This window comes from Oncorhynchus tshawytscha, linkage group LG02 (assembly GCF_018296145.1).
Source record: "Oncorhynchus tshawytscha isolate Ot180627B linkage group LG02, Otsh_v2.0, whole genome shotgun sequence".
Taxonomy (NCBI): domain Eukaryota; kingdom Metazoa; phylum Chordata; class Actinopteri; order Salmoniformes; family Salmonidae; genus Oncorhynchus; species Oncorhynchus tshawytscha.
Window position 1 is genome coordinate 29,810,736 of NC_056430.1, and position 23,042 is coordinate 29,833,777.

At 52.0% G+C, this 23,042-nt stretch overlaps 1 protein-coding gene across 1 annotated transcript in view; it reads left to right on the top strand.

The window, feature by feature from the left end:
- Positions 1–23,042, top strand: part of LOC112240506 (liprin-alpha-4-like) — a 266,096-nt gene that overhangs the window by 206,846 nt on the left and 36,208 nt on the right. The window contains exons 6-20 of the mRNA XM_042305139.1: positions 542–763; positions 2,423–2,569; positions 8,109–8,243; positions 8,501–8,584; positions 8,990–9,121; positions 9,304–9,366; positions 9,547–9,638; positions 10,058–10,145; positions 19,550–19,746; positions 20,540–20,768; positions 21,745–21,782; positions 21,815–21,871; positions 22,127–22,257; positions 22,365–22,449; positions 22,672–22,753. Of these exons, the coding sequence (XP_042161073.1) occupies positions 542–763; positions 2,423–2,569; positions 8,109–8,243; positions 8,501–8,584; positions 8,990–9,121; positions 9,304–9,366; positions 9,547–9,638; positions 10,058–10,145; positions 19,550–19,746; positions 20,540–20,768; positions 21,745–21,782; positions 21,815–21,871; positions 22,127–22,257; positions 22,365–22,449; positions 22,672–22,753 (1,782 nt within the window). The remainder of the gene's footprint in view (positions 1–541; positions 764–2,422; positions 2,570–8,108; positions 8,244–8,500; positions 8,585–8,989; positions 9,122–9,303; positions 9,367–9,546; positions 9,639–10,057; positions 10,146–19,549; positions 19,747–20,539; positions 20,769–21,744; positions 21,783–21,814; positions 21,872–22,126; positions 22,258–22,364; positions 22,450–22,671; positions 22,754–23,042) is intronic.

The following is a 23,042-nucleotide window of genomic DNA, read 5'->3' on the forward strand; positions in this document are numbered from 1 at the left end:
TCCTGAAATGATTGACAGGTTTATATAGACCTGGTCTAACACCCTGGGAACTCTAGAGGAAGGGACAGACAGACAGACTGACTCCTCATGTTCTATCTATGATATGAATAAGAAGCTCGTATTAGAGTCATACTGAGTCTGAGTGGCAACATGTGGGTCTGTGCGTGTGTATGAGAACAGATGAATAGGAGAGAGATTGAGGGGGGTCCTGAAAGTGGGGCTGCCCGCTGTGCTGCCTGTCTCAATGTCCCTGAAGGCTCCTCTCATTAACACCCCAGAATTAATTTAACTTTGGGCTAAGAGAGAAACATCAAAACAACAACATCTCACCACACACACACACACACACACACACACACACACACCATACAACAGGTGCCTTTCTGGGTCATTAAGAGCTCTAAGTGTAGCAGAATAAACTTTCTTCAAGTTAATTTGAGCATCACAACATGCCACCTCCCCTGTGTCTCTCCCGAGCTCTGTCTTTCTATAAACAAGTGTGTGTGTGTGTGTGTGTGTGTGTGTGTGTGTGACCCTCCAGAGGCTACCTAACGGTTCCATAGATGCCCATGATGACGGCAGCCGGTCGGTGGAGCTGCAGGACCTTCTTGACCGGACCAATCAGGAGCTGGATCAGAGCCGTGAGTGTTCGGGCACGCTCAGTACACGCGTGGCAGAGCTGGAGGCGGAGCTAGCCAACACTCGCCGAGATCTGAGTCGCAGCGAAGAGCTGTCAATCAAACAACAGAGGGAACAGAGAGAGGTGAGCGTAAAAGAGGAGGAGTCCCATTCATAAACAGAAACACTGGTAATTCTATAGATCTCTCCAGTGTCCTGACTGATAAATTACAGCGCAATCGGGAAGTATTCAGACCCCTTGATTTTTTCCACATTTTGTTACATTACAGCCTTATTCTAAAATAGATTAAATAGTTTTTTTCCCCTCATCAATCTACACACCTACCCCATAATGACAAAGCAAAAACTGTTTTTAGAAACTTTTGTAAATTAATATATCACATTTACATATGTATTCAGGCAGTGATTACAGCCTCAGGTCTTCTTGGGTAGGATGCTACAAGTTTGGCACACCTAGATTTGGGGAGTTTCTCCCATTCTTCTCTGCAGATCCTCTCAAGCTCTGTCTGGTTGGATGAGCGTCACTGCACAGCTATTTTCAGGTTTCTCCAAAGATGTTCAATTGTGTTCCAGTCTGGGCATTGGCTGGGCCACTCAAGGACATTCAGAAACTTGTCCCAAAGCCACTCCTGCGTTGTCTTGGCAGTGTGATTTGGGTTGTTGTCCTGTTGGAAGGTGAACCTTCACCCCAGTCTGAGGTTCTGAGTGCTCTGGAGCAGGTTTTTATTAGGATCTCTCTGTACTTTGCTCTGTTCATCTTTCCCTCGATCCTGACTAGTCTCCCAGTCCCTGCCGCTGAAAAATATCCCCACAGAATGATGCTGCCACCACCATGCCTCACCATAGGGATGGTGCCAGGTTTCCTCCAGACGTGACACTTGGCATTCAGGCCAAATAGTTAAATTTTGGCTTCATAGACCAGAGAATCTTGTTTCTCATAGTCTGAAAGTTTTTAGGTGCCTTTTGGGACACTCCAAGCGGGCTGTAATTTGTATTTTACTGAGGAGTGGCTTCAGTCTGGCCTCTCTACCATAAAGGCCTGATTGCTGGAGTGCTGCAGAGATGGTTGTCCTTCTGAAAGGTTCTCCCATCTCCACAGAGTAACTCTAGAGCTCTGTCAGAGTGACCATTGGGTTCTTTGTCATCTCTCCCGATTGCTCAACTTTGGCTGGACGGAAGGCTCTAGGAAGAGTCTTGGTGGTTCCAAACTTTTTCCATTTAAGAATGATGGAGGCAACGGAGTTCTTGGGGACCTTCAATGCTGCAGACATTTTTTGGTACCCTTCCCCAGATCTGTGCCTCGACACAATCCTGTCTCGCAGCTCTAAGGACAATTCCTTCAACCTCCAGGCTTGGTTTTTGCTCTGACATGCACTCTCAACTGTGGGACCTGATATAGACAGATGTTTGCCTTTCTAAAACATGTCCAATCAGTTGAATTTCCCACAGGTGGTATCCAATCAAGTTGTAGAAACATTGAGGATAATCAATTGAAACAAGATGCATCTGAGCTCAAGTTTGAGTCTCATATCAAAGGATCTCACTTATGTAAACAAGTTATTTCTGTTTTTTAATATATTTACAAAACATTTTTCGTCATTATGGGGTATTATGTGTAGATTGATGAGGGGGGGGGGGAATTTATCAATTTTAGAATAAGGCTGCACCATAACAAAATGTGGAAAAAGTTAAGGGGTCTGAATACTTTCCAAATGCTCAGTATGTTATGTTTCCAAGTATAAACACACACAGTATTTTGTCTCTTACTGTATGCCTGTTGTAGGGGCTGGCGCAGAGGGAAGATATGGAGGAGCGGATTACAACGTTAGAGAAACGTTACCTGGCCGCTCAGAGGGAAACCACCCACATCCACGACCTCAACGACAAACTGGAGAACGAACTGGTTACCAAGGACTCTCTGTACCGACAGGTAACACACACACACACACTGAAATAGTCACCAACGACGGTGCATAGGCAGGTGTAACGCATACGAACACACATATACAGCCAAACATTTTGAGAATAACACAACTATTCATTTTCACAATACTCATATATATATACTCCATAATGTTATGAAGAGTGATCAGATGAATTGCAATTAATTGCAAAGTCCCTCTTTGCCATGCAAATGAACTGAATCCCCCAAAAACATTTCCACTGCATTTCAGCCCTGCCACAAAAGGACATCATGTCAGTGATTCTCCCATTAACACGTGTGAGTGTTGACGAGGACAAGGCTGGAGATCACTCTGTTATGTGGATTGAGTTCGAATAACAGACTGGAAGCTTCAAAAGGAGGGTGGTGCTTGGAATCATTGTTCTTCCTCTGTCAACAATGGTTACCTGCAAGGAAACACGTGCCGTCATCATTGCTTTGCACAAAAAGGGCTTCACAGGCAAGGATATTGCTGCCAGTAAGATTGCACCTAAATCAACCATTTATCGGATCATCAAGAACTTCAAGGAGAGTGGTTAAATTGTTGTGAAGAAGGCTTCAGGGTGCCCAAGAAAGTCCAGAAGCGTCAGGACCGTCTCCTAAAATTGATTCAGCTGCGGGATCGGGACACCACCAGTACAGAGCTTGCTCAGGAATGGCAGCAGGCAGGTGTGAGTGCATCTGTACGCTCAGTGAGGTGAAGACTTTTGGAAGACGGTCTGGTGTCAAGAAGGGCAGCAAAGAAGCCACTTCTCTCCAGGAAAAACATCAGGGACAGACTGATATTCTGCAACAGGTACAGGGATTGGACTGCTGAGGACTGGGGTGGTCATTTTCTCTGATGAATCCCCTTTCCGATTGTTTGGGGCATCTGGAAAAAAGCTTGTCCGGAGAAGACAAGGTGAGCACTACCATCAGTCCTGTGTCATGCCAACAGTAAAGCATCCTGAGACCATTCATGTGTGGGGTTGCTTCTCAGCCAAGGGAGTGGGCTCACTCACAATTTTGCCTAAGAACACAGCCACGAATAAAGAATGGTACCAACACATCCTCCGAGAGCAACTTCTCCCAACCATCCAGGAACAGTTTGGTGATGAACAATGCCTTTTCCAGCATGATGGAGCACCTTGCCATAAGGCAAAAGTGATAACTAAGTGGCTCGGGGAACAAAACATCGATATTTTGGGTCCATGGCCAGTAAACTCCCCAGACCTTAATCCCATTGAGAACTTGTGGTCAATCCTCAAGACAAACAAAAACCCATAAATTCTGACAATCTCCAAGCATTGATTTTGCAAGAATGGGCTGCCATCAGTCAGGATGTGGCCCAGAAGTTAATTGACAGCATGCCAGGGCAGATTGCAGAGGTCTTGAAAAAGAAGGGTCAACACTGCAAATATTGACTCTTTGCATCAACTTCATGTAATTGTCACTAAAAGCCTTTGACACTTCTGAAATGCTTGTAATTATCCTTCAGTATTCCATAGTAACATCTGACAATAATATCTAAAGACACTGAAGCAGCAAACTTTGTGGAAATTAATATTTGTGTCATTCTCAAAATTTTGGCCACGACTGTACACACACACTCACATACACACCCCGGGGGAGTGACATGGGGGTCAATACTGGTTCACAGAAAGAGGGGACGGGGTGATGTAAGGGACACACACACAGGGTGAATGAAGGTTCATCAACAGCTCAGTAGAAGGTGAAGTTGAGTTCAGCTCCACTGGACCAGAGTATGTGGTGACACATCCATTAGTACCTCAGAGACATCGTCAGGGACAGGTCTGGTAAGGTTCAGTCTATCACACACACACACACTCACACAGACACACTCACACATACACACACACACTCACACAGACTCCCTCACACAGACACACTCACACAGACACACTCACACAGACACACTCACACACTCACACTCACTCACACAGACACACAGGCACACCCACACACTCACACAGACACACTCACACAGACACACTCACACACAGACACACTCACAGACACACACAGACACACTCACACTCACACACAGACACACTCACACACAGACACACACTCACTCACACAGACACACTCACTCACACAGACACACACAGACACACTCACAGACACACACAGACACACTCACACACAGACACACTCACACACAGACACACTCAAACAGACACACTCACACTCACACAGACACACTCACACTCACACAGACACACTCACACACAGACACACTCACACAGACACACTCACACAGACACACTCACACAGACACACTCACACAGACACACTCACACACTCACACTCACTCACACAGACACACAGGCACACCCACACACTCACACAGACACACTCACACACAGACACACTCACACACAGACACTCTCACACACAGACACACTCACAGACACACTCACACACAGACACACTCACACACAGACACACTCACACACAGACACACTCACACACAGACACACACTCACACTCACACACACACACTCACACAGACACACTCACTCACACAGACACACTCACTCACACAGACACACAGACACACTCACACAGACACACTCACTCACGCACAGACACACTCACTCACGCACAGACACACTCACTCACACAGACACACTCACTCACACAGACACACTCACACAGACACACTCACTCACACAGATATACTCACAGTGTCAAGTTTTCCTTTAGTTAGAATGTTACTCTAACTATATCAGCAAAAACCTTCTGAGAACCCTTTTAGGATGTTTTGGCATTAAAGTTAGGAGAATATTTCCCTTAATGTCAAGCAGAACATACACATCACTTAAAATAGTTACCATGTTCACAGAATATACAATATTAATGTTTTAGTCACATTTCATGGGACGTTTCATGTGTCCAGTTTTCTGGACGTCCCACCAAACATACACAGAACATGGTTTCATGTTCTCCGAACATAATATATTCATGTACTAGATACCATGTTCTTTGTATGTGTTTGGTGACGTTGATGGAATATTCTCCTAACCCACAGAAAACTGGACACATGAACGTTCATGAAACGTGTCTAGAACATTAATATATAACATTCTGAGAACATGGTAACAACGTTCTGGGTAAGTTCTATTTGGCATTAAGGGAATGGACTCTTGGAAGCGTTCCTATGAAAAAGTTAGTTAATGACCAAATGAGACTTAAGGGAAAATTCTCTAAAGTTGTGGGAACGTTTGTTGTTAGCTGGGTAAGCAGTTCAGCTGGTATGAGTAGCGTGTCTATATGGAACAAACAGGGATTTTGTAACCCATGATAAACAATTACATCATTTTAAATTTGCCAATGACATTACGTCAAAACATCTGTATGACCTGACCTGAAATATGTATGTTCATTTCCCTCTCTCTCTCTCTCTCTCTCTCTCTGTCTCTCTCTCTCTCTCTCTGTATCACTCTCCCTCCCTCTCTCGCTCCCTCTCTCTCTCCCTCCCTCCATCTCCCTCTCCCTCCCTCTCTCTCCCTCCATCTCTCTCCCTCCATCTCTCTCCCTCCATTTCGGTCCTCTCTCTCTCTTTCTCTCTCTCCATCTGTATCTCTCTCCCTCCCTCTCTCTCTCCCTCCCTCTCTCTCTCCCTCCATCTCTCTCTCCCTCCATCTCTCTTTCCCTCCATCTCTCTCTCTCTCCGTCTGTATCTCTCTCCCTCTCTCTCTCCCTCCATCTCTCTCCCTCCATCTCGGTCCTCTCTCCCTCCATCTCTCCTTTCCTCTCTCCCTCCATCTCTCCCTCCCTCTCCCTCCATCTCTCTCCCTCCATCTCGGTCCTCTCTCTCTCTTTCTCTCTCTCCATCTGTATCTCTCTCTCTCCCTCCCTCTCTCTCTCCCTCCCTCTCTCTCTCCCTCCATCTCTCTCTCCCTCCATCTCTCTTTCCCTCCATCTCTCTCTCTCTCCGTCTGTATCTCTCTCTCCCTCCCTCTCTCTCTCCCTCCATCTCTCTCGCTCCATCTCTCTTTCCCTCCATCTCTCTCTCTCTCCGTCTGTATCTCTCTCTCTCCCTCCATCTCTCTCCCTCCATCTCGGTCCTCTCTCTCTCTTTCTCTCTCTCCATCTGTATCTCTCTCCCTCCATCTCTCTCCCTCCATCTCTCTTTCCCTCCATCTCTCTCTCTCTCCCTCTCTCTCTCCCTCCATCTCTCTCTCCCTCCATCTCTCTCCCTCCATCTCGGTCCTCTCTCCCTCCACCTCTCCTTTCCTCTCTCCCTCCATCTCTCTCCCTCCATCTCGGTCCTCTCTCTCTTTCTCTCTCTCCATCTATATCTCTCTCCCTCCATCTCTCTCTCCCTCCATCTCTCTTTCCCTCCATCTCTCTCTCTCTCCGTCTGTATCTCTCTCTTCCTCCCTCTCTCTCTCCCTCCATCTCTCTCTCCCTCCATCTCTCTTTCCCTCCATCTCTCTCTCTCTCCATCTGTATCTCTCTCTCTCCCTCCATCTCTCTCTCCCTCCCTCTCTCTCTCTCTCCATCTCTCTCTCCCTCCATCTCTCTTTCCCTCCATCTCTCTCTCTCTCCGTCTGTATCTCTCTCCCTCTCTCTCTCCCTCCATCTCTCTCCCTCCATCTCGGTCCTCTCTCCCTCCATCTCTCCTTTCCTCTCTCCCTCCATCTCTCCCTCCCTCTCCCTCCATCTCTCTCCCTCCATATCCGTCCTCTCTCTCTCTTTCTCTCTCTCCATCTGTATCTCTCTCTCCCTCCCTCTCTCTCCCCCTCCCTCTCTCTCTCCCTCCATCTCTCTTTCCCTCCATCTCTCTCTCTCCGTCTGTATCTCTCTCTCCCTCCCTCTCTCTCTCCCTCCATCTCTCTCCCTCCATCTCTCTTTCCCTCCATCTCTCTCTCTCTCCATCTGTATCTCTCTCTCTCCCTCCATCTCTCTCTCCCTCCATCTCTCTCCCTCCATCTCGGTCCTCTCTCTCTCTTTCTCTCTCTCCATCTATATCGCTCTCCCTCCCTCTCTCTCTCCCTCCCTCTCTCTCTCCCTCCCTCTCTCTCCCTCCATCTCTCTCCCTCCATCTCTCTTTCCCTCCATCTCTCTCTCTCTCCCTCTCTCTCTCCCTCCATCTCTCTCTCCCTCCATCTCTCTCCCTCCATCTCGGTCCTCTCTCCCTCCATCTCTCCTTTCCTCTCTCCCTCCATCTCTCTCCCTCCATCTCGGTCCTCTCTCTCTTTCTCTCTCTCCATCTATATCTCTCTCTCTCCCTCCATCTCTCTCTCCCTCCATCTCTCTTTCCCTCCATCTCTCTCTCCGTCTGTATCTCTCTCTTCCTCCCTCTCTCTCTCCCTCCATCTCTCTCTCCCTCCATCTCTCTTTCCCTCCATCTCTCTCTCTCTCCATCTGTATCTCTCTCTTTCCCTCCATCTCTCTCTCCCTCCATCTCTCTCCCTCCATCTCTCCCTCCATCTCGGTCCTCTCTCCCTCCATCTCGGTCCTCTCTCCCTCCCTCTCTCCCTCCCTCTCCCTCCATCTCTCCCTCCACCTCTGTCAGAGTGAGGAGAAGGTGCGCCAGCTGCAGGAGTTGTTAGAGTTGGCAGAGCAGAGGCTGGCTCAGACCATGAGGAAGGCTGAGACACTACCAGAGGTGGAGGCAGAGTTGGCACAGAGGGTGGCAGCCCTCACCAAGGTAACAACACACACAGTCGCAGAGTCCTAAACACAAATACAGAGGCTGGATGTCAATTGAACCCCCCATAGCAATGTCGACAGATGTAATTCAATCAACCAGAAAGCATCTATCTGTAAGGGGAAGGTATCTGTTATTAGTGGTAGTATTTCACAGCAACTACAGCAGTAGCCAGTTTACTGGGCCGTGTGAAAAGCGCCTGCCTAGGTGTGTAAATGCAGGTTTGATTGAGTTGGGTCCTATGTCTCAACCTGCAGGCGGAGGAGCGTCAAGGCAACGTGGAAGAGAGACTCAGACAGCTGGAGTCACAACTTGAGGAGAAGAACCAGGAACTGGGCAGGGTGTGTTTGTGTGTGTGTCCGTGTGTGTGTGTGTGTCCGTGTGTGTGTGTTAAACTGTGTCTTGCCCTGCAGGCTTTCTCTGACCTCTCTCTGAGTGCAGCATAGGCTGATGCTTCACATTAGCCTGGCCCCTTGAATTTGTCTCTCTATGTTCCCTCTCACACACACAAACACACACACACACACACACACACACAGATGTGAATGTGGTTGAGATACGATGCCATGGTAGTTTTCCTACTGATGAAGAATGCATAACACAATGTTGCCAAATCAAGTCCTTTCTCTCTCATTCTGTCTCCTGGTGTTGTACCCATGGCGTTTGTATTGACTTCTGCTGTATGTGGGTGACAATAATCATGAACTTCTCTTTCTCTCCCCTTTCCCTCTTCCTCCCTCCCTCAGGCGCGTCAGAGAGAGAAGATGAATGAAGAACATAACAAGCGTTTGTCTGACACGGTGGATCGTCTGCTCACGGAGTCTAACGAGAGACTGCAGCTTCACCTTAAAGAACGCATGGCAGCACTGGAGGACAAGGCATGGCCACACACACACACTGAGACACACACACTCACACGAATGACATACTCACAAGGCATGGCCACACACACACACACTGAGACACACACACTCACACTAATGACATACTCATAAGGCCTATAGTGATTCCCAAATGATAGCTGAACAGTGATGTCATATCCTCTTCCTGTTGGTTCCAGAACTCCCTGATCCAGGATCTGAAGAACTCCCAGAAACAGCTGGAGGAGTTTCACCACACCAGGGTGAGTCAGGGCCTGGACAGACATCCCCTCTATCCCCACAAAGATCGATCCAGTTCTACTTTTCACACACAAAACAATGAGGACAAATGATGGATAACCACAAACCACTGGGGTTGGAAGAGAGTTGAACTGATACAAATATTGTTCTGTTAACAGTCCCACAATTCCTTTCTTCATCAGGAGCGTCTGATTGGTGAGATTGAGAAGCTGCGGAACGAGATCGACCACCTGAAACGCCGGAGCGGAGTGTTTGGAGATGGAGCACACCCACGGTACACACACAGACTCCCACACTTGCCCCATAATAGCACCCTATTCTAACCAGATCTTCTGTGTGTGTAACGGCTTTCATCAGAAGAAGAGGAATCGTCAGACCAATGCAACGGGACACGTGTTCATGATTTATTAGTAGAACTGAATAACAACGAGAACAACCGAAACAGTTCTGTCTGGTGCAGACACAAAAACAGAAAGCAACTACCCACAAAAACCCTGTGGGGAAAAGCTACCTAAGTATGGTTCTCAATCAGAGACAACGATAGACAGCTGTACCTGATTGAGAACCATACCCGGGCCAAAAACAAAGAAATGGATAGAATGCCCACCCTAGTCACACCCTGGCCTAACCAAAATAGAGAATAAAAGCCTCTGTATGGCCAGGGCGTGACAGTGTGTGTGTGTGTGTGTATAGGTCTCAAATGGGCAGTGCCAGTGACCTGCGTTTCTCAGGGGTAGAAGGGCAGGATGGACACTACAGCTCTGCTGTTCTCCTCCCTGTTGTTAGTGTCTCCTCTCCCCTCCTCCCCTCCTCTCCTCCCTGTTGTTAGTGTCTCTTCTCTTCCTCTCCCCTCCTCCCCTCCTCTCCTCCCTGTTGTTAGTGTCTCTTCTCTTCCTCTCCTCCTCCTCCTCCTGTTGTTAGTGTCTCCTCCCTCCTCCTCCTCCCTCCTCCTCCTCCTCCTCCTCCCTGTTGTTAGTGTCTCTTCTCTTCCTCTCCTCCTCCTCCTCCTCTCCTCCCTGTTGTTAGTGTCTCCTCTCCCCCTCTCCTCCTCCTCCTCCCTGTTGTTAGTGTCTCCTCTCCCTCCTCCCCCTCTCCTCCCTGTTGTTAGTGTCTCCTCTCCCCTGTTGTTAGTGTCTCCTCCCTCCCTGTTGTTAGTGTCTCTCTCCCCTCCTCCCCTCCTCTCCCCCTCTCCTCCCTGTTAGTGTCTCTTCTCCCCCTCCTCCCTCCTCCCCTCCTCTCCTCCCTGTTGTTAGTGTCTCCTCTCCCCTCCTCCCCCTGTTGTTAGTGTCCTCTCCCTCCTCCCTCCTGTTGTTGTTAGTGTCTCCTCTCCCCTCCTCCCTCCTCCTCCTCCCTGTTGTTAGTGTCTCCTCCTCCTCCCCTCCTCTCCCCCTCCTGTTAGTGTCTCCTCCCTCCTCCCCTCCTCTCCTCCCTGTTGTTAGTGTCTCCTCTCCCTCCTCCCCTCCTCTCCTCCATGTTGTTAGTGTCTCCTCTCCCTCCTCCCTCCTCTCCTCCCTGTTGTTAGTGTCTCCTCTCCCTCCTCCCTCCTCTCCTCCTCCTCCTCCCTCCTCCTCCTCCCCCTGTTGTTAGTGTCTCCTCTCCCCTCTTCCCTCCTCCCCTCCCTCCCCTCCTCCTCCCTCCCTCCCTGTTGTTAGTGTCTCCTCTCCCCCCTCCTCCTCCCCTCCCCTCCTCTCCTCCCTGTTGTTAGTGTCTCCTCTCCCCCTCCTCTCTCTCCCTGTTGTTAGTGTCTCTTCTCCCCTCCTCTCCTCCTCTCCTGTTGTTAGTGTCTCCTCTCCCCTCCTCCCCTCCTCCCTCCCCTCCTCCTCCCTGTTGTTGTTAGTGTCTCCTCTCCCCTCTTCCCCTCCTCTCCTCCCTGTTGTTAGTGTCTCCTCTCCCCCCCTCCCCTCCTCTCCTCCTGTTGTTAGTGTCTCCTCTCCCCCTCCTCTCCTCCCTGTTGTTAGTGTCTCTTCTCCCCCTCCTCCTCCTCCTCCCTGTTGTTAGTGTCTCCTCTCCCCTCCTCCTCCTCCTCCTCCTCCCTGTTGTTAGTGTCTCCTCTCCCCTCCTCTCCTCCCTGTTGTTGTCTCCTCTCCTCCTCCTCCTCCTCCCCCCTGTTGTTAGTGTCTCCTCTCCCCTCCTCCCCTCCTCCTCCTCCTCCTCCCTGTTGTTAGTGTCTCCTCCTCCTCCCCCTGTTGTTAGTGTCTCCTCTCCCCCCTCTCCTCCCTGTTGTTAGTGTCTCCTCTCCCCTCCTCCCTCCTCTCCTCCTCTCCTCCCTCCCTGTTGTTAGTGTCTCCTCTCCTCCCTCTCCTCCCTGTTGTTAGTGTCTCCTCTCCCTCCTCCCTCTCCTCCTGTTGTTAGTGTCTCCTCTCCTCTCCTCCCTCCCTGTTGTTGTGTCTCCTCTCCCCCTCCTCCTCCCCCCTGTTGTTAGTGTCTCCCCTCTCCCTCCTCCTCCCTGTCCCTGTTAGTGTCTCCTCTCCTCCCTCCTCCTCTCCCCTGTTGTTAGTGTCTCCTCTCCCCTCCTCCCCTCCTCTCCTCCCTGTTGTTAGTGTCTCCTCTCCCTCCTCCCCCTCCTCTCCTCCCTGTTGTTAGTGTCTCCTCTCCCTCCTCCCTCCTCCTCCTCCCTGTTGTTAGTGTCTCCTCTCCCCTCCCCCCTCCTCCCTCCCTGTTGTTAGTGTCTCCTCTCCCTCCTCCTCCTCCTCTCCTCCTGTTGTTAGTGTCTCCTCTCCCTCCTCCCCCTCCTGTTGTGTCTCTCTCCCCTCCTGTTGTTGTTAGTGTCTCCTCTCCCCCCCCCTCCCCTCCTCTCCTCCCTGTTGTTAGTGTCTCCTCTCCCCTCCTCCCCTCCTCTCCTCCCCTGTTGTTAGTGTCTCCTCTCCCCTCCTCCTCCCTCTCCTCCCTGTTGTTAGTGTCTCCTCTCCCTCCTCCCTGTTGTTGGTGTCCTCCTCCTCCTGTTGTTAGTGTCTCCTCTCCCTCCTCCTCCTCTCCTCCCTGTTGTTAGTGTCTCCTCTCCCTCCTCCTCCTCCCTGTTGTTAGTGTCTCCTCTCCTCCTCCTCCTCCTCTCCTCCCTGTTGTTAGTGTCTCCTCCTCCTCCTCCTCCCTCTCCCTGTTGTTAGTGTCTCCTCCCCTCCTCTCCTCCCCTGTTGTTGTTAGTGTCTCCTCTCCCCTCCTCCCTCCTCCTCCTCCCTGTTGTTAGTGTCTCCTCTCCCCTCCTCCCTGTCTCCTCTCCCCTCTCTCCCTGTTGTTAGTGTCTCCTCTCCCCCCTCCTCCCTCCTCTCTCCTCCCTGTTGTTAGTGTCTCCTCTCCCCTCCCTGTTGTTAGTGTCTCCTCTCCCCTCCTCCTCCTCGTTGTTAGTGTCTCCTCTCCCTCCTCCTCCTCCTCCCTGTTGTTAGTGTCTCCTCTCCCCTCCTCCCCTCCTCCTCCTCCCTGTTGTTAGTGTCTCCTCTCCCCCTCCCTCCTCCTCCCTCCTGTTGTTGTTAGTGTCTCCTCTCCCCTCCTCCCCTCCTCTCCTCCCTCCTTGTTTTTGTTAGTGTCTCCTCTCTCCCTCCTCCTCCTCCTCCCTGTTGTTAGTGTCTCTCCTCCCCCTCCCTCCCTCTCCCTCCTCCCTGTTGTTGTTAGTGTCTCCTCCTCCTCCTCTCCTCCCTGTTGTTAGTGTCTCCTCTCCCTCCTCCTCCCTGTTGTTAGTGTCTCCTCCCCTCTCCTCCTCCTCCTCCTCCTCCTCCCTGTTGTTAGTGTCTCCTCTCCCTCCTCCTCCTCCTGTTGTTAGTGTCTCCCTCCCCCTGTTGTTGTGTCTCCTCTCCCTCCTCCCCTCCTCTCCTCCCTGTTGTTAGTGTCTCCTCTCCCCTCCTCCCTCCTCCTCCCTCCCTGTTGTTAGTGTCTCTCTCCCTCCTCTCCTCCCTGTTGTTAGTGTCTCCTCTCCCCTCCTCCTCCTCCCTCCCTGTTGTTAGTGTCTCCTCTCCCTCCTCCCCCTCCCTCCCTCCTGTTGTTAGTGTCTCTCTCCCTCCTCCCTCCTCCCTCCCTGTTGTTAGTGTCTCCTCCTCCTCCCTGTTGTTGTGTCTCTCCTCCTCCCTCCTCCTCTCCTCCCTCCTGTTGTTGTTAGTGTCTCCTCTCCCCTCCTCCTCTCCTCCCTGTTGTTAGTGTCTCTCTCCTCCCTCCTCCCTCCCTGTTGTTAGTGTCTCCTCTCCTCCTCCCTGTTGTTCCCTCCCCCTCCTCCTCCTCCCTGTTGTTAGTGTCTCCTCTCCCCCCTCCTCTCCTCCCTGTTGTTAGTGTCTCCTCCCCTCCTCCCCTCTCCTCCCTGTTTGTTAGTGTCTCCTCTCCCCTCCCTCCCTGTCCTTAGTGTCTCCTCCTCCCTCCCTGTTGTTAGTGTCTCCTCTCCCCTCCTCCTCCTCCTCCCTGTTGTTAGTGTCTCCCCTCCTCCTCCCCCTGTTGTTAGTGTCTCTCTCCCCCTCCTCCCCTCCTCTCCTCCCTGTTGTTAGTGTCTCCTCTCCCCTCCCCCTGTTGTTAGTGTCTCCTCTCCCTCCTCCCCTCCTCCCTCCCTGTTGTTAGTGTCTCCTCTCCCTCCTCCTCCCTCCTCCTCTCCTCCCTGTTGTTAGTGTCTCCTCTCCCTCCTCCTCCTCCTCCCTCCCTTGTTAGTGTCTCTCTCCCCTCCTCCCCTCCCTGTCCCTGTTGTTAGTGTCTCCTCTCCCCTCCTCCTCCTCCTCTCCTCCCTGTTGTTAGTGTCTCCTCTCCCTCCTCCCCTCTCCTCTCCTCCCTCCCTGTTGTTAGTGTCTCCTCTCCCCTCCTCCTCCTGTCCTCTCTCCTCCTCCCTGTTGTTGTTAGTGTCTCCTCTCCTCCTCCTCCCTGTTGTTAGTGTCCTCCCTCCCCCTCCTTAGTGTCTCCTCTCCCCTCCTCCCTCCTCCTCCTCCCTGTTGTTAGTGTCTCCTCTCCCCTCCTCCCTCCTCTCCTCCCTGTTGTTTAGTGTCTCCTCTCCTCCTCCTCCTCCTCCTCTCCCCTGTTGTTAGTGTCTCCTCTCCCCTCCTCCCCCTCTCCTCCCCCCTGTTGTTGGTGTCTCCTCTCCCCTCCTCCCTCTCCTCCCTGTTGTTAGTGTCTCCTCTCCCTCCCTCCCCTCCCTGTTGTTAGTGTCTCCTCTCCCTCCTCCTCCTCCTCCCTGTTGTTAGTGTCTCCTCTCCTCCTCCTCCTCCTCCTCCTCCTGTTGTTGTGTCTCCTCTCCTCCCCCTCCCTCCTCCTGTTGTTGTGTCTCCTCTCCTCCTCCTCCTCCCTCCCTGTTGTTAGTGTCTCCTCTCCCTCCTCCTCCCTGTCCTCCTCCCTCCCTCCTGTTGTTAGTGTCTCCTCTCCCCTCCTCCCTCCTCCTCCTCCCTGTTGTTAGTGTCTCCTCTCCTCCCTCCTCCCTCCTCTCCTCCCTGTTGTTAGTGTCTCCTCCCTCCTCCCCTCCTCTCCTCCTGTTGTTAGTGTCTCCTCTCCTCTCCTCCTCCCCTCCTCCTCCTCCCTGTTGTTGTTAGTGTCTCCTCTCCCCCTCCTCCTCCTCCTCTCCTCCCTGTTGTTAGTGTCTCCTCTCCCCTCCTCCTCCTCCCTGTTGTTAGTGTCTCCTCTCCCTCCTCCTCCTCCCTCCTCCCTCCTGTTGTTAGTGTCTCCTCTCCCTCCTCCCCCTCCTCCCTCCTCCTCTCCTCTCCCTCCTGTTGTTAGTGTCTCCTCTCCCCCTCCTCCTCCTCCCTGTTGTTAGTGTCTCCTCTCCTCCTCCTCCTCCCCTGTTGTTAGTGTCTCCTCTCCCTCCTCCCTCCTCCCTCCCTGTTGTTAGTGTCTCCTCTCCCCTCCTCCCTCTCCTCCCTGTTGTTGTTAGTGTCTCCTCTCCCCTCCTCCTCCTCCCTGTTGTTAGTGTCTCTCTCTCCTCCTCCTCCCTGTTGTCCTCTCCTCCCTCCTCTCCTCCCTGTTGTTAGTGTCTCCTCTCCCTCCTCCCTGTTGTTAGTGTCTCCTCCCTCCCTCCCTGTTGTTGTGTCTCCTCTCCTCCTCCTCCCCCTCCTCCTCTCCTCCCTGTTGTTAGTGTCTCCTCTCCCCTCCTCTCCCTCCTCCCTGTTGTTGGTGTCTCCTCTCCTCCTCCTCCCCCTCCTCTCCTCCCTGTTGTTAGTGTCTCCTCTCCCCTCCCTCCTCCTCTCTCTCCTCCCCTGTTGTTAGTGTCTCCTCTCCCCTCCTCCTCCTCCCTGTTGTTAGTGTCTCCTCTCCCCCTCCTCCCTGTTGTTAGTGTCTCCTCCTCCTCCTCCCTCCTCCCTGTTGTTAGTGTCTCCTCTCCCTCCTCCTCCCTCCTCTCCTCTCCTCCTGTTGTTGTTAGTGTCTCCTCTCCCTCCTCCCCTCCTCCTCCCTGTTGTTAGTGTCTCCTCTCCCCTCCTCCTCCTCCTCCTCCCTGTTGTTGTGTCTCCTCTCCCCTCCTCCTCCTCCTCCTCCTCCTCCCTCCTCCCCCTGTTGTTAGTGTCTCCTCTCCTCCTCTCCCTCCTCCCTCTCCTCCCTGTTGTTAGTGTCTCCTCCTCCCTGTTGTTAGTGTCTCCTCCCCCTCCCCTCCTCTCTCTCCCTGTTGTTAGTGTCTCCTCCTCTCCTCCCTGTTGTTAGTCCTCCCCTCCTCTCCTCCTGTTGTTAGTGTCTCCTCTCCCTCCTCCTCCTCCTCTCCTCCCTGTTGTTAGTGTCTCCTCTCCCCTCCTCCTCCTCCTCCCTGTTGTTGTTAGTGTCTCCTCCTCCTCCTCCTCCCTGTTGTTAGTGTCTCCTCTCCTCCTCCCTCCCCTCCTCCTCCTCCCTGTTGTTAGTGTCTCCTCCTCCCCTCCTCCTCTCCTCCCCTCTCCTCCTTGTTGTCTCCTCTCCCTCCCTCCTCCTCCTCCCTCCCTGTTGTTAGTGTCTCCTCTCCCCCTCCTCCCTCCTCTCCTCCCTGTTGTTGTTAGTGTCTCCTCTCCCCTCCTCCCTCCTCCCTCTCCTCTCCCCTCCTCTTCCCTGTTGTTAGTGTCTCCTCTCCCTCCTCCCTCCTCTCCTCCTGTTGTTAGTGTCTCCTCTCCCCTCCTCCCTCCCCTGTTGTTAGTGTCTCCTCTCCCCTCCTCCCTCCCTGTTGTTAGTGTCCCTCCTCCTCCTCCCCTGTTGTTGTTAGTGTCTCCTCTCCCTCCTCCTCTCCTCCCTGTTGTTAGTGTCTCCTCTCCTCCTCCTCCTCTCCTCCCCTGTTGTTAGTGTCTCCTCTCCCCTCCTCCCCCTCCTCCTCCTCCTGTTGTTAGTCCTCTCCCTCCTCCTCCTCTCCTCCCTGTTGTTAGTGTCTCCTCCTCCTCCCTCCTCCTGTTGTTGTCCCCTCCTCCTCCCTCCCTGTTGTTAGTGTCTCCTCTCCCCTCCTCTCCTCCCTGTTGTTAGTGTCTCCTCTCCCCTCCTCCTCCCTCCCTGTTGTTAGTGTCTCCTCTCTCCTCCTCCTCCTCCCTGTTGTTAGTGTCTCCTCTCCCCCTCCTCCTCCCTCCTCCCCTCCTGTTGTTAGTGTCTCCTCTCCCCTCCTCCCCTCCTCTCCTCCTCCTTGTTGTGTCTCCCCTCCTCCCTCCTCCCTGTTGTTAGTGTCTCCTCTCCTCCCTCCCTGTTGTTAGTGTCTCCTCTCCTCCCTCCCTCCCTCCCTGTTGTTAGTGTCTCCTCCTCCCCTCCTCCTCCCTCCTCCCTCCTGTTCCTTAGTGTCTCCTCTCCTCCTCCTCCTCCCTCCTCCTCCTCCTCCTCTCTCCCTGTTAGTGTCTCTCTCCTCCTCCCTCCTCCCTCCCTGTTGTTAGTGTCTCCTCTCCCCTCCTCCTCTCCTCCCTGTTGTTAGTGTCTCCTCTCCCTCCTCCTCCCTCCCTGTTGTTAGTTGTCTCCTCTCCTCCTCCTCCCCTCCCTCCTCTCCTCCCTGTTGTTAGTGTCTCCTCTCCCTCCTCTCCTCCTCCTCTCCTCCCTGTTGTTAGTGTCTCCTCTCCCCTCCTCCTCCTCCCTGTTGTTAGTGTCTCCTCTCCTCCTCCCCTCCTCCTCCTCTCCTCCCTCCTCCCTGTTGTTAGTGTCTCCTCTCCCTCCTCCTCCTCCCTCCTGTTGTTGTGTCTCCTCTCTCCTCCTCCTCCTCTCCTCCTGTTGTTAGTGTCTCCTCCTCCCCCTCCTCCTGTTGTTAGTGTCTCCTCTCCCTCCTCCTCCTCTCCTCCCTGTTGTTAGTGTCTCCTCTCCTCCCTCCTCCCCTCCTCCCTCCCTGTTGTTAGTGTCTCCTCTCCCCTCCTCCCCCTCCTCCTCCTCCCTGTTGTTAGTGTCTCCTCCTCCCCTCCTCCTCCTCCTCCCTCTCCTCCCTGTTGTTGTGTCTCCTCTCCCTCCTCCCCTCCTCCCTGTTGTTAGTGTCTCCTCCCCTCCTCCCCTCCTCCTCCCTGTTGTTCCTGTCTCCTCCCCCTCCTCCTCCTCCTCCTCCTCCCTGTTGTTAGTGTTCCTCTCCCTCCTCCCCTCCTCCCTCCCTGTTGTTAGTGTCTCCTCTCCTCCTCCCTCCTCCTCCCTGTTGTTAGTGTCTCCTCTCCCCTCCTCCCTCCTCTCCTCCCTGTTGTTGTGTCTCCTCCTCTCTCCTCCCTGTTGTTAGTGTCTCCTCTCCTCCCTCCCTCCCTGTTGTTAGTGTCTCCTCCTCCCTCCTCCTCCTCCCTCCCTGTTGTTGTTGTTAGTGTCTCCTCTCCCCTCCTCCCCTGTTGTTAGTGTCTCCTCTCCTCCCCCTCCCTGTTGTTAGTGTCTCCTCTCCCTCCTCCTCCTCCTCCCCTGTTGTTCTGTCTCCTCTCCCCTCCCCTCCTCCTCCTCCCTCCCTGTTGTTAGTGTCTCCTCTCCCTCCTCCCCTCCTCTTGTTAGTGTCTCCCTGTTGTTAGTGTCTCCTCTCCCTCCTCCCCCTCCTCCTCCTCCTGTTGTTAGTGTCTCCTCTCCCCTCCTCCCCTCCTCCTCCCTGTTGTTAGTGTCTCCTCTCCCCCTCCTCCTCCCTCCCTGTTGTTAGTGTCTCCTCCTCCTCCTCCTCCTCCTCCTTGTTGTTAGTGTCTCCTCTCCTCCTCCTCTCCTCCCTCTCCTCTCCTCCCTGTTGTTAGTGTCTCCTCTCCTCCCTGTTGTTAGTGTCTCTCTCCCCTCCTCCTCCCTCCCTGTTGTTAGTGTCTCTCTGTCTCCTCTCCCTCCTCCCCTCCTCTCTCCTCCCTGTTGTTAGTGTCTCCTCTCCCTCCTCCCCTCCTCCCTGTTGTTAGTGTCTCCTCTCCCCTCCTCCCTCCTCTCCTCCCTGTTGTTAGTGTCTCCTCTCCCCTCCTCCCTGTTGTTAGTGTCTCCTCTCCTCCCTGTTTTTAGTGTCTCCTCTCCCCTCCTCCCCTCCTCTCCTCCTGTTGTTAGTGTCTCCTCTCCCCCTCCTCTCCTCCCTGTTTTTAGTGTCTCCTCTCCCCCTCCTCCTCCTCCTCCTCCTCCTCTCCTCCCTGTTGTTAGTGTCTCCTCTCCCTCCTCCTCCTCCTCCCTGTTTTTAGTGTATCCTCTCCCCTCCTCCTCCTCTCCTCCCTGTTGTTAGTGTTTCTTCTTCTCTTCCTCTCCCTCCTCTCCTCCCTGTTGTTAGTGTTTCTTCTCTTCCTCTCCCCTCCTCTCCTCCCTGTTGTTAGTGTCTCCTCTCTTCCTCCTCTCTTCCTCTCCCTCATGGCTGATGAATCAATGGCCCTGATGAGGGCAGTAATATGGCTGATAGTTGTGAAACACACTGCATGTGTCCCTCATTGCGTTCAGCTCTCACCTAACCAATGCTTCTCTCTCTGACTTCTCTCTCTGAGCCCTGACACCTTGGACATACTTCTGTGTGCTGTAAGTGGTGTTTCTTTATCAGAATGAATGTCTGGAAAGTGTTTCAATATGAGATGTGAGTGTGGATTTGTTTGGATATCTGACTGTGTGTAATCTGATGTGTGTATCTACTGTACAGGTGTGTGTGTGTGATTTGTAACAGTGTGTGTGTGTGTATCTACTGTACAGGTGTGTGTGTGTGTGTGTGATTTGTAACAGTGTGTGTGTGTGTGTCTATCGTACAGGTGTGTGTGATTTGTAACAGTGTGTGTGTGTGTGTGTGTGTGATTTGTAACAGTGTGTGTGTGTGTGTCTATCATACAGGTGTGTGTGATTTGTAACAGTGTGTGTGTGTGTATCTACCCTACAGGTGTGTGTGATTTGTAACAGTTTGTGTGTGTATCTACCCTACAGGTGTGTGCGGTGTGTGAGCAGGACTACTCGTCTCTACGGGGCAGCGTCAGTCACCTCCTGGGCGGTGACATGGAAGCAAAGTCAGACCTAGATGATGATGTTAGCTCCGCCCTCCTGTCACCCAACGGCCAATCAGATGCACAGACCCTGGCTCTGATGCTGCAGGAGCAGCTGGATGCCATCAATGAGGAGATCAGGTAAGAGACCACAGATCCGGTTGGCATTTCCACTCACCACCAAATATGGTGATGAGAGGAAGCCCAGTGGCCGGCAGTTGGAGAAGATGGAGCCAGATGCATTTTGTCCGACATTCTGCACATTTTCTCATCGATGAAACATTTGATCTCAATACAGTTTTCTTTCCCCAAAACTAAAATCTGTTATGAAACAGACAAAATGTTGTACTCTTTGCCAAAGTTTCAAAAATGTCATTGTTTAGAACTAGTGCAGGGGGTGAATTGAGTTATTGGACACACACACTTCACAGAGCAGGTGTTCCCTAATGGAAATATGCAAATACATGCTACAACCCGCCAATAGGATCTCGCTAGCTCGTGCTTGGCTCTGCCCACCGTAATTAATTTGCTCCTATTGGAAAGGACAGGCTGTGGTCTTTCTTTGGTTAGTTCTAAAAGTCTTTGATGTAGTTATCATGTCTCATTGTTCTCTCTCTGTGGTCTATCTTGGGTTAGTTCTAAGTCTTTGTAGTTATCATGTCTCATTGTTCTCTCTCTGTGGTCTATCTTGGGTTAGTTCTAAGTCTTTGTAGTTATCATGTCTCATTGTTCTCTCTCTGTGGTCTATCTTGGGTTAGTTCTAAGTCTTTGTAGTTATCATGTCTCATTGTTCTCTCTCTGTGGTCTATCTTGGGTTAGTTCTAAGTCTTTGATGTGGTTATCATGTCTCATTGTTCTCTCTCTGTGGTCTATCTTGGGTTAGTTCTAAGTCTTTGTAGTTATCATGTCTCATTGTTCTCTCTCTGTGGTGCAGGATGATCCAGGTGGAGAGGGAGTCAGCTGACCTCAGGGCAGATGAGATAGAGTCTCGTGTGAACAGCGGTAGCATGGACGGACTCAATGTTACACTCCGCCCCCGAACCATGCCAACCTCAGCTACAGCCCAATCGCTGGCCTCCTCCTCATCCCCGCCCACCAGTGGATGCTCTACTCCCAAACACCACGCCCACAGTGCCAGCCACCAGCTGGGCATCATGACCCTGGTGACACACACATACACACACACACACACACACACATGCACACATACACACACACACACACACACACACACACACACACACACACACACACACACACACACACACACACACACACACACACACACACACACACACACACACACACACACACACACACACACACACACACACATACACATACACATACACATACACACACATACACACACATACACACACATACACACACATACACACACACACACACACACACACACAAAGAGGACTAACCTGAATGCACATCTGGATTGAACTCACACAATGTTTACATGTAAAAGAAAAAGTCACTCCACTGCTGCTTATGCATTCTCTCTACAGTTACTAGTCACTGGTTTTGATGTGTAACACCTGGTAGTGTCTAACTGTGTGTCTGTGTCTGCCTCCCGTCTCTAACAGCCGAGCGACTTAAGAAAACACAGCAGGAAAATAGCAGTAAGTCAGTTTTCTCTTAATCTTAACCTGACAAAACTAAGAGAGACAATATAGTTCCCAGCCTTGCTTAGAATACAGCAGTTATTTTAAGAGATTTTGCGACGTAATGAACTGAAATTAGCACAGTTTTCAAGGTTGCGATAGGAAAGGACATGATTATTCCCACTGGACAAGGTGTCACAGCCTCTGTCAGAAAGTGTTGGCTCCTATTGGAAGCCCACTGACCCTAGTAAAGTGCCTTCACTCTTTTCCACCTCTCTCTCTCTCTCTCTCTCTCTCTCTCTCTCTCATTTCCTCTCTCTCTCATTTCCTCTCTCTCCCCCTCCTCCTCTCTCCCCCTCCTCCTCTCTCTCCCTCCTCCCCTCTCTCCCCTCCTCCTCCTCCCCTCTCTCTCCCTCCTCCCTTCTCTCCCCCTCCTCCCCTCTCTCCCCCTCCTCCTCCTCTCTCTCTCCCTCCTCCCCTCTCTCCCCCTCCTCTCCCCTCCTCCTCCTCTCTCTCCCTCTAGTCTCCAGTGGAGACCCGTGAGGACAAGGCTACTATTAAGTGTGAGACGTCTCCCCCCTCCTCCCCCGCAGTCTGAGACTGGACACCAACTTCGCCCAACTCACTGGCAGTCTGGAGGACGGACGAGGGTAAACACACACACACCTGGTCAATTAATCACACTCACTCTCATGTACTCCCTGTCTCTCTCTCTCTCTCTCTCTCTCTCTCTCTCTCTCTCTCTCTCTCTCTCTCCCTCCCTCTCCCCCCTTGGTCTGTCTCCCCCTCCCTCCCTCACTCACTCGCTCTCTCTCTTCCCCTCTTCCCCTTGATCTGTCTCCTTCTACCCCCTCTCTCCCCCCGTCTCTCTCTTGTTCTCTCTCTTTGTCTCTTTCTCTCTACAGGGGTAAAGCGAAGAAGGGCATCAAGTCGTCTATAGGTCGTCTGTTTGGGAAGAGCAAGGAGAAGGGCAGGATGGAGGGAGGAGGGACCCTGGGGAGGGAGGGACAGCCTTTACCTGCCCTGATGCTAGGAGGTAACACACCTGTACCTGCACCTACATCCCCATTACTTGTCTTGTCATCGGCTACTACTTAGGCTACTACTATATGTAAAGGGATGTGTGTCTGCTGTGTGTCTTAGTAGACTTTGAGCTGAGCATCGGAGACACCATGACTCTGGGCAAGCTGGGCACACAGGCAGAGAGAGACCGCAGGATGAAGAAGAAGTAAGATCTCTGCCACCCCCCCCTCCCCCCACACACACATACACACACATACACACACACACACACATACAAGGTCAACTGATTGTTGTCTCTGACAGTTGGATTGTGAATAACATTTTCGAAGCTGTGAAGACGTCTCTCACTATGTATTTATCTCTCTCTCACTATTTATTTATCTCTCTCTTTCTCTGTCTCTCAACCTGTCTCTCTCCCCTGTGTCAGACATGAGCTGCTAGAGGAGGCCAGGAGGAGAGGACTGCCCTTCCCCCAGTGGGATGGACCCACTGTGGTCTCCTGGCTAGAGGTATAACCTCTAACCCCTGACCCCTAACCTCCACCACAACTTTACCCTTTACCTAACTCTAGCAAAAATTAAACAACCCCTTCCAAAACCACTACCTTAACCTTAACCTACAGTATCATCACCTGGAGTGGTATATAAACCACTACCTTAACCTACAGTATCATCACCTGGAGTGGTATATAAACCACTACCTTAACCTACAGTATCATCACCTGGAGTGGTATATAAACCACTACCTTAACCACTACCTTAACCTACAGTATCATCACCTGGAGTGGTATATAAACCA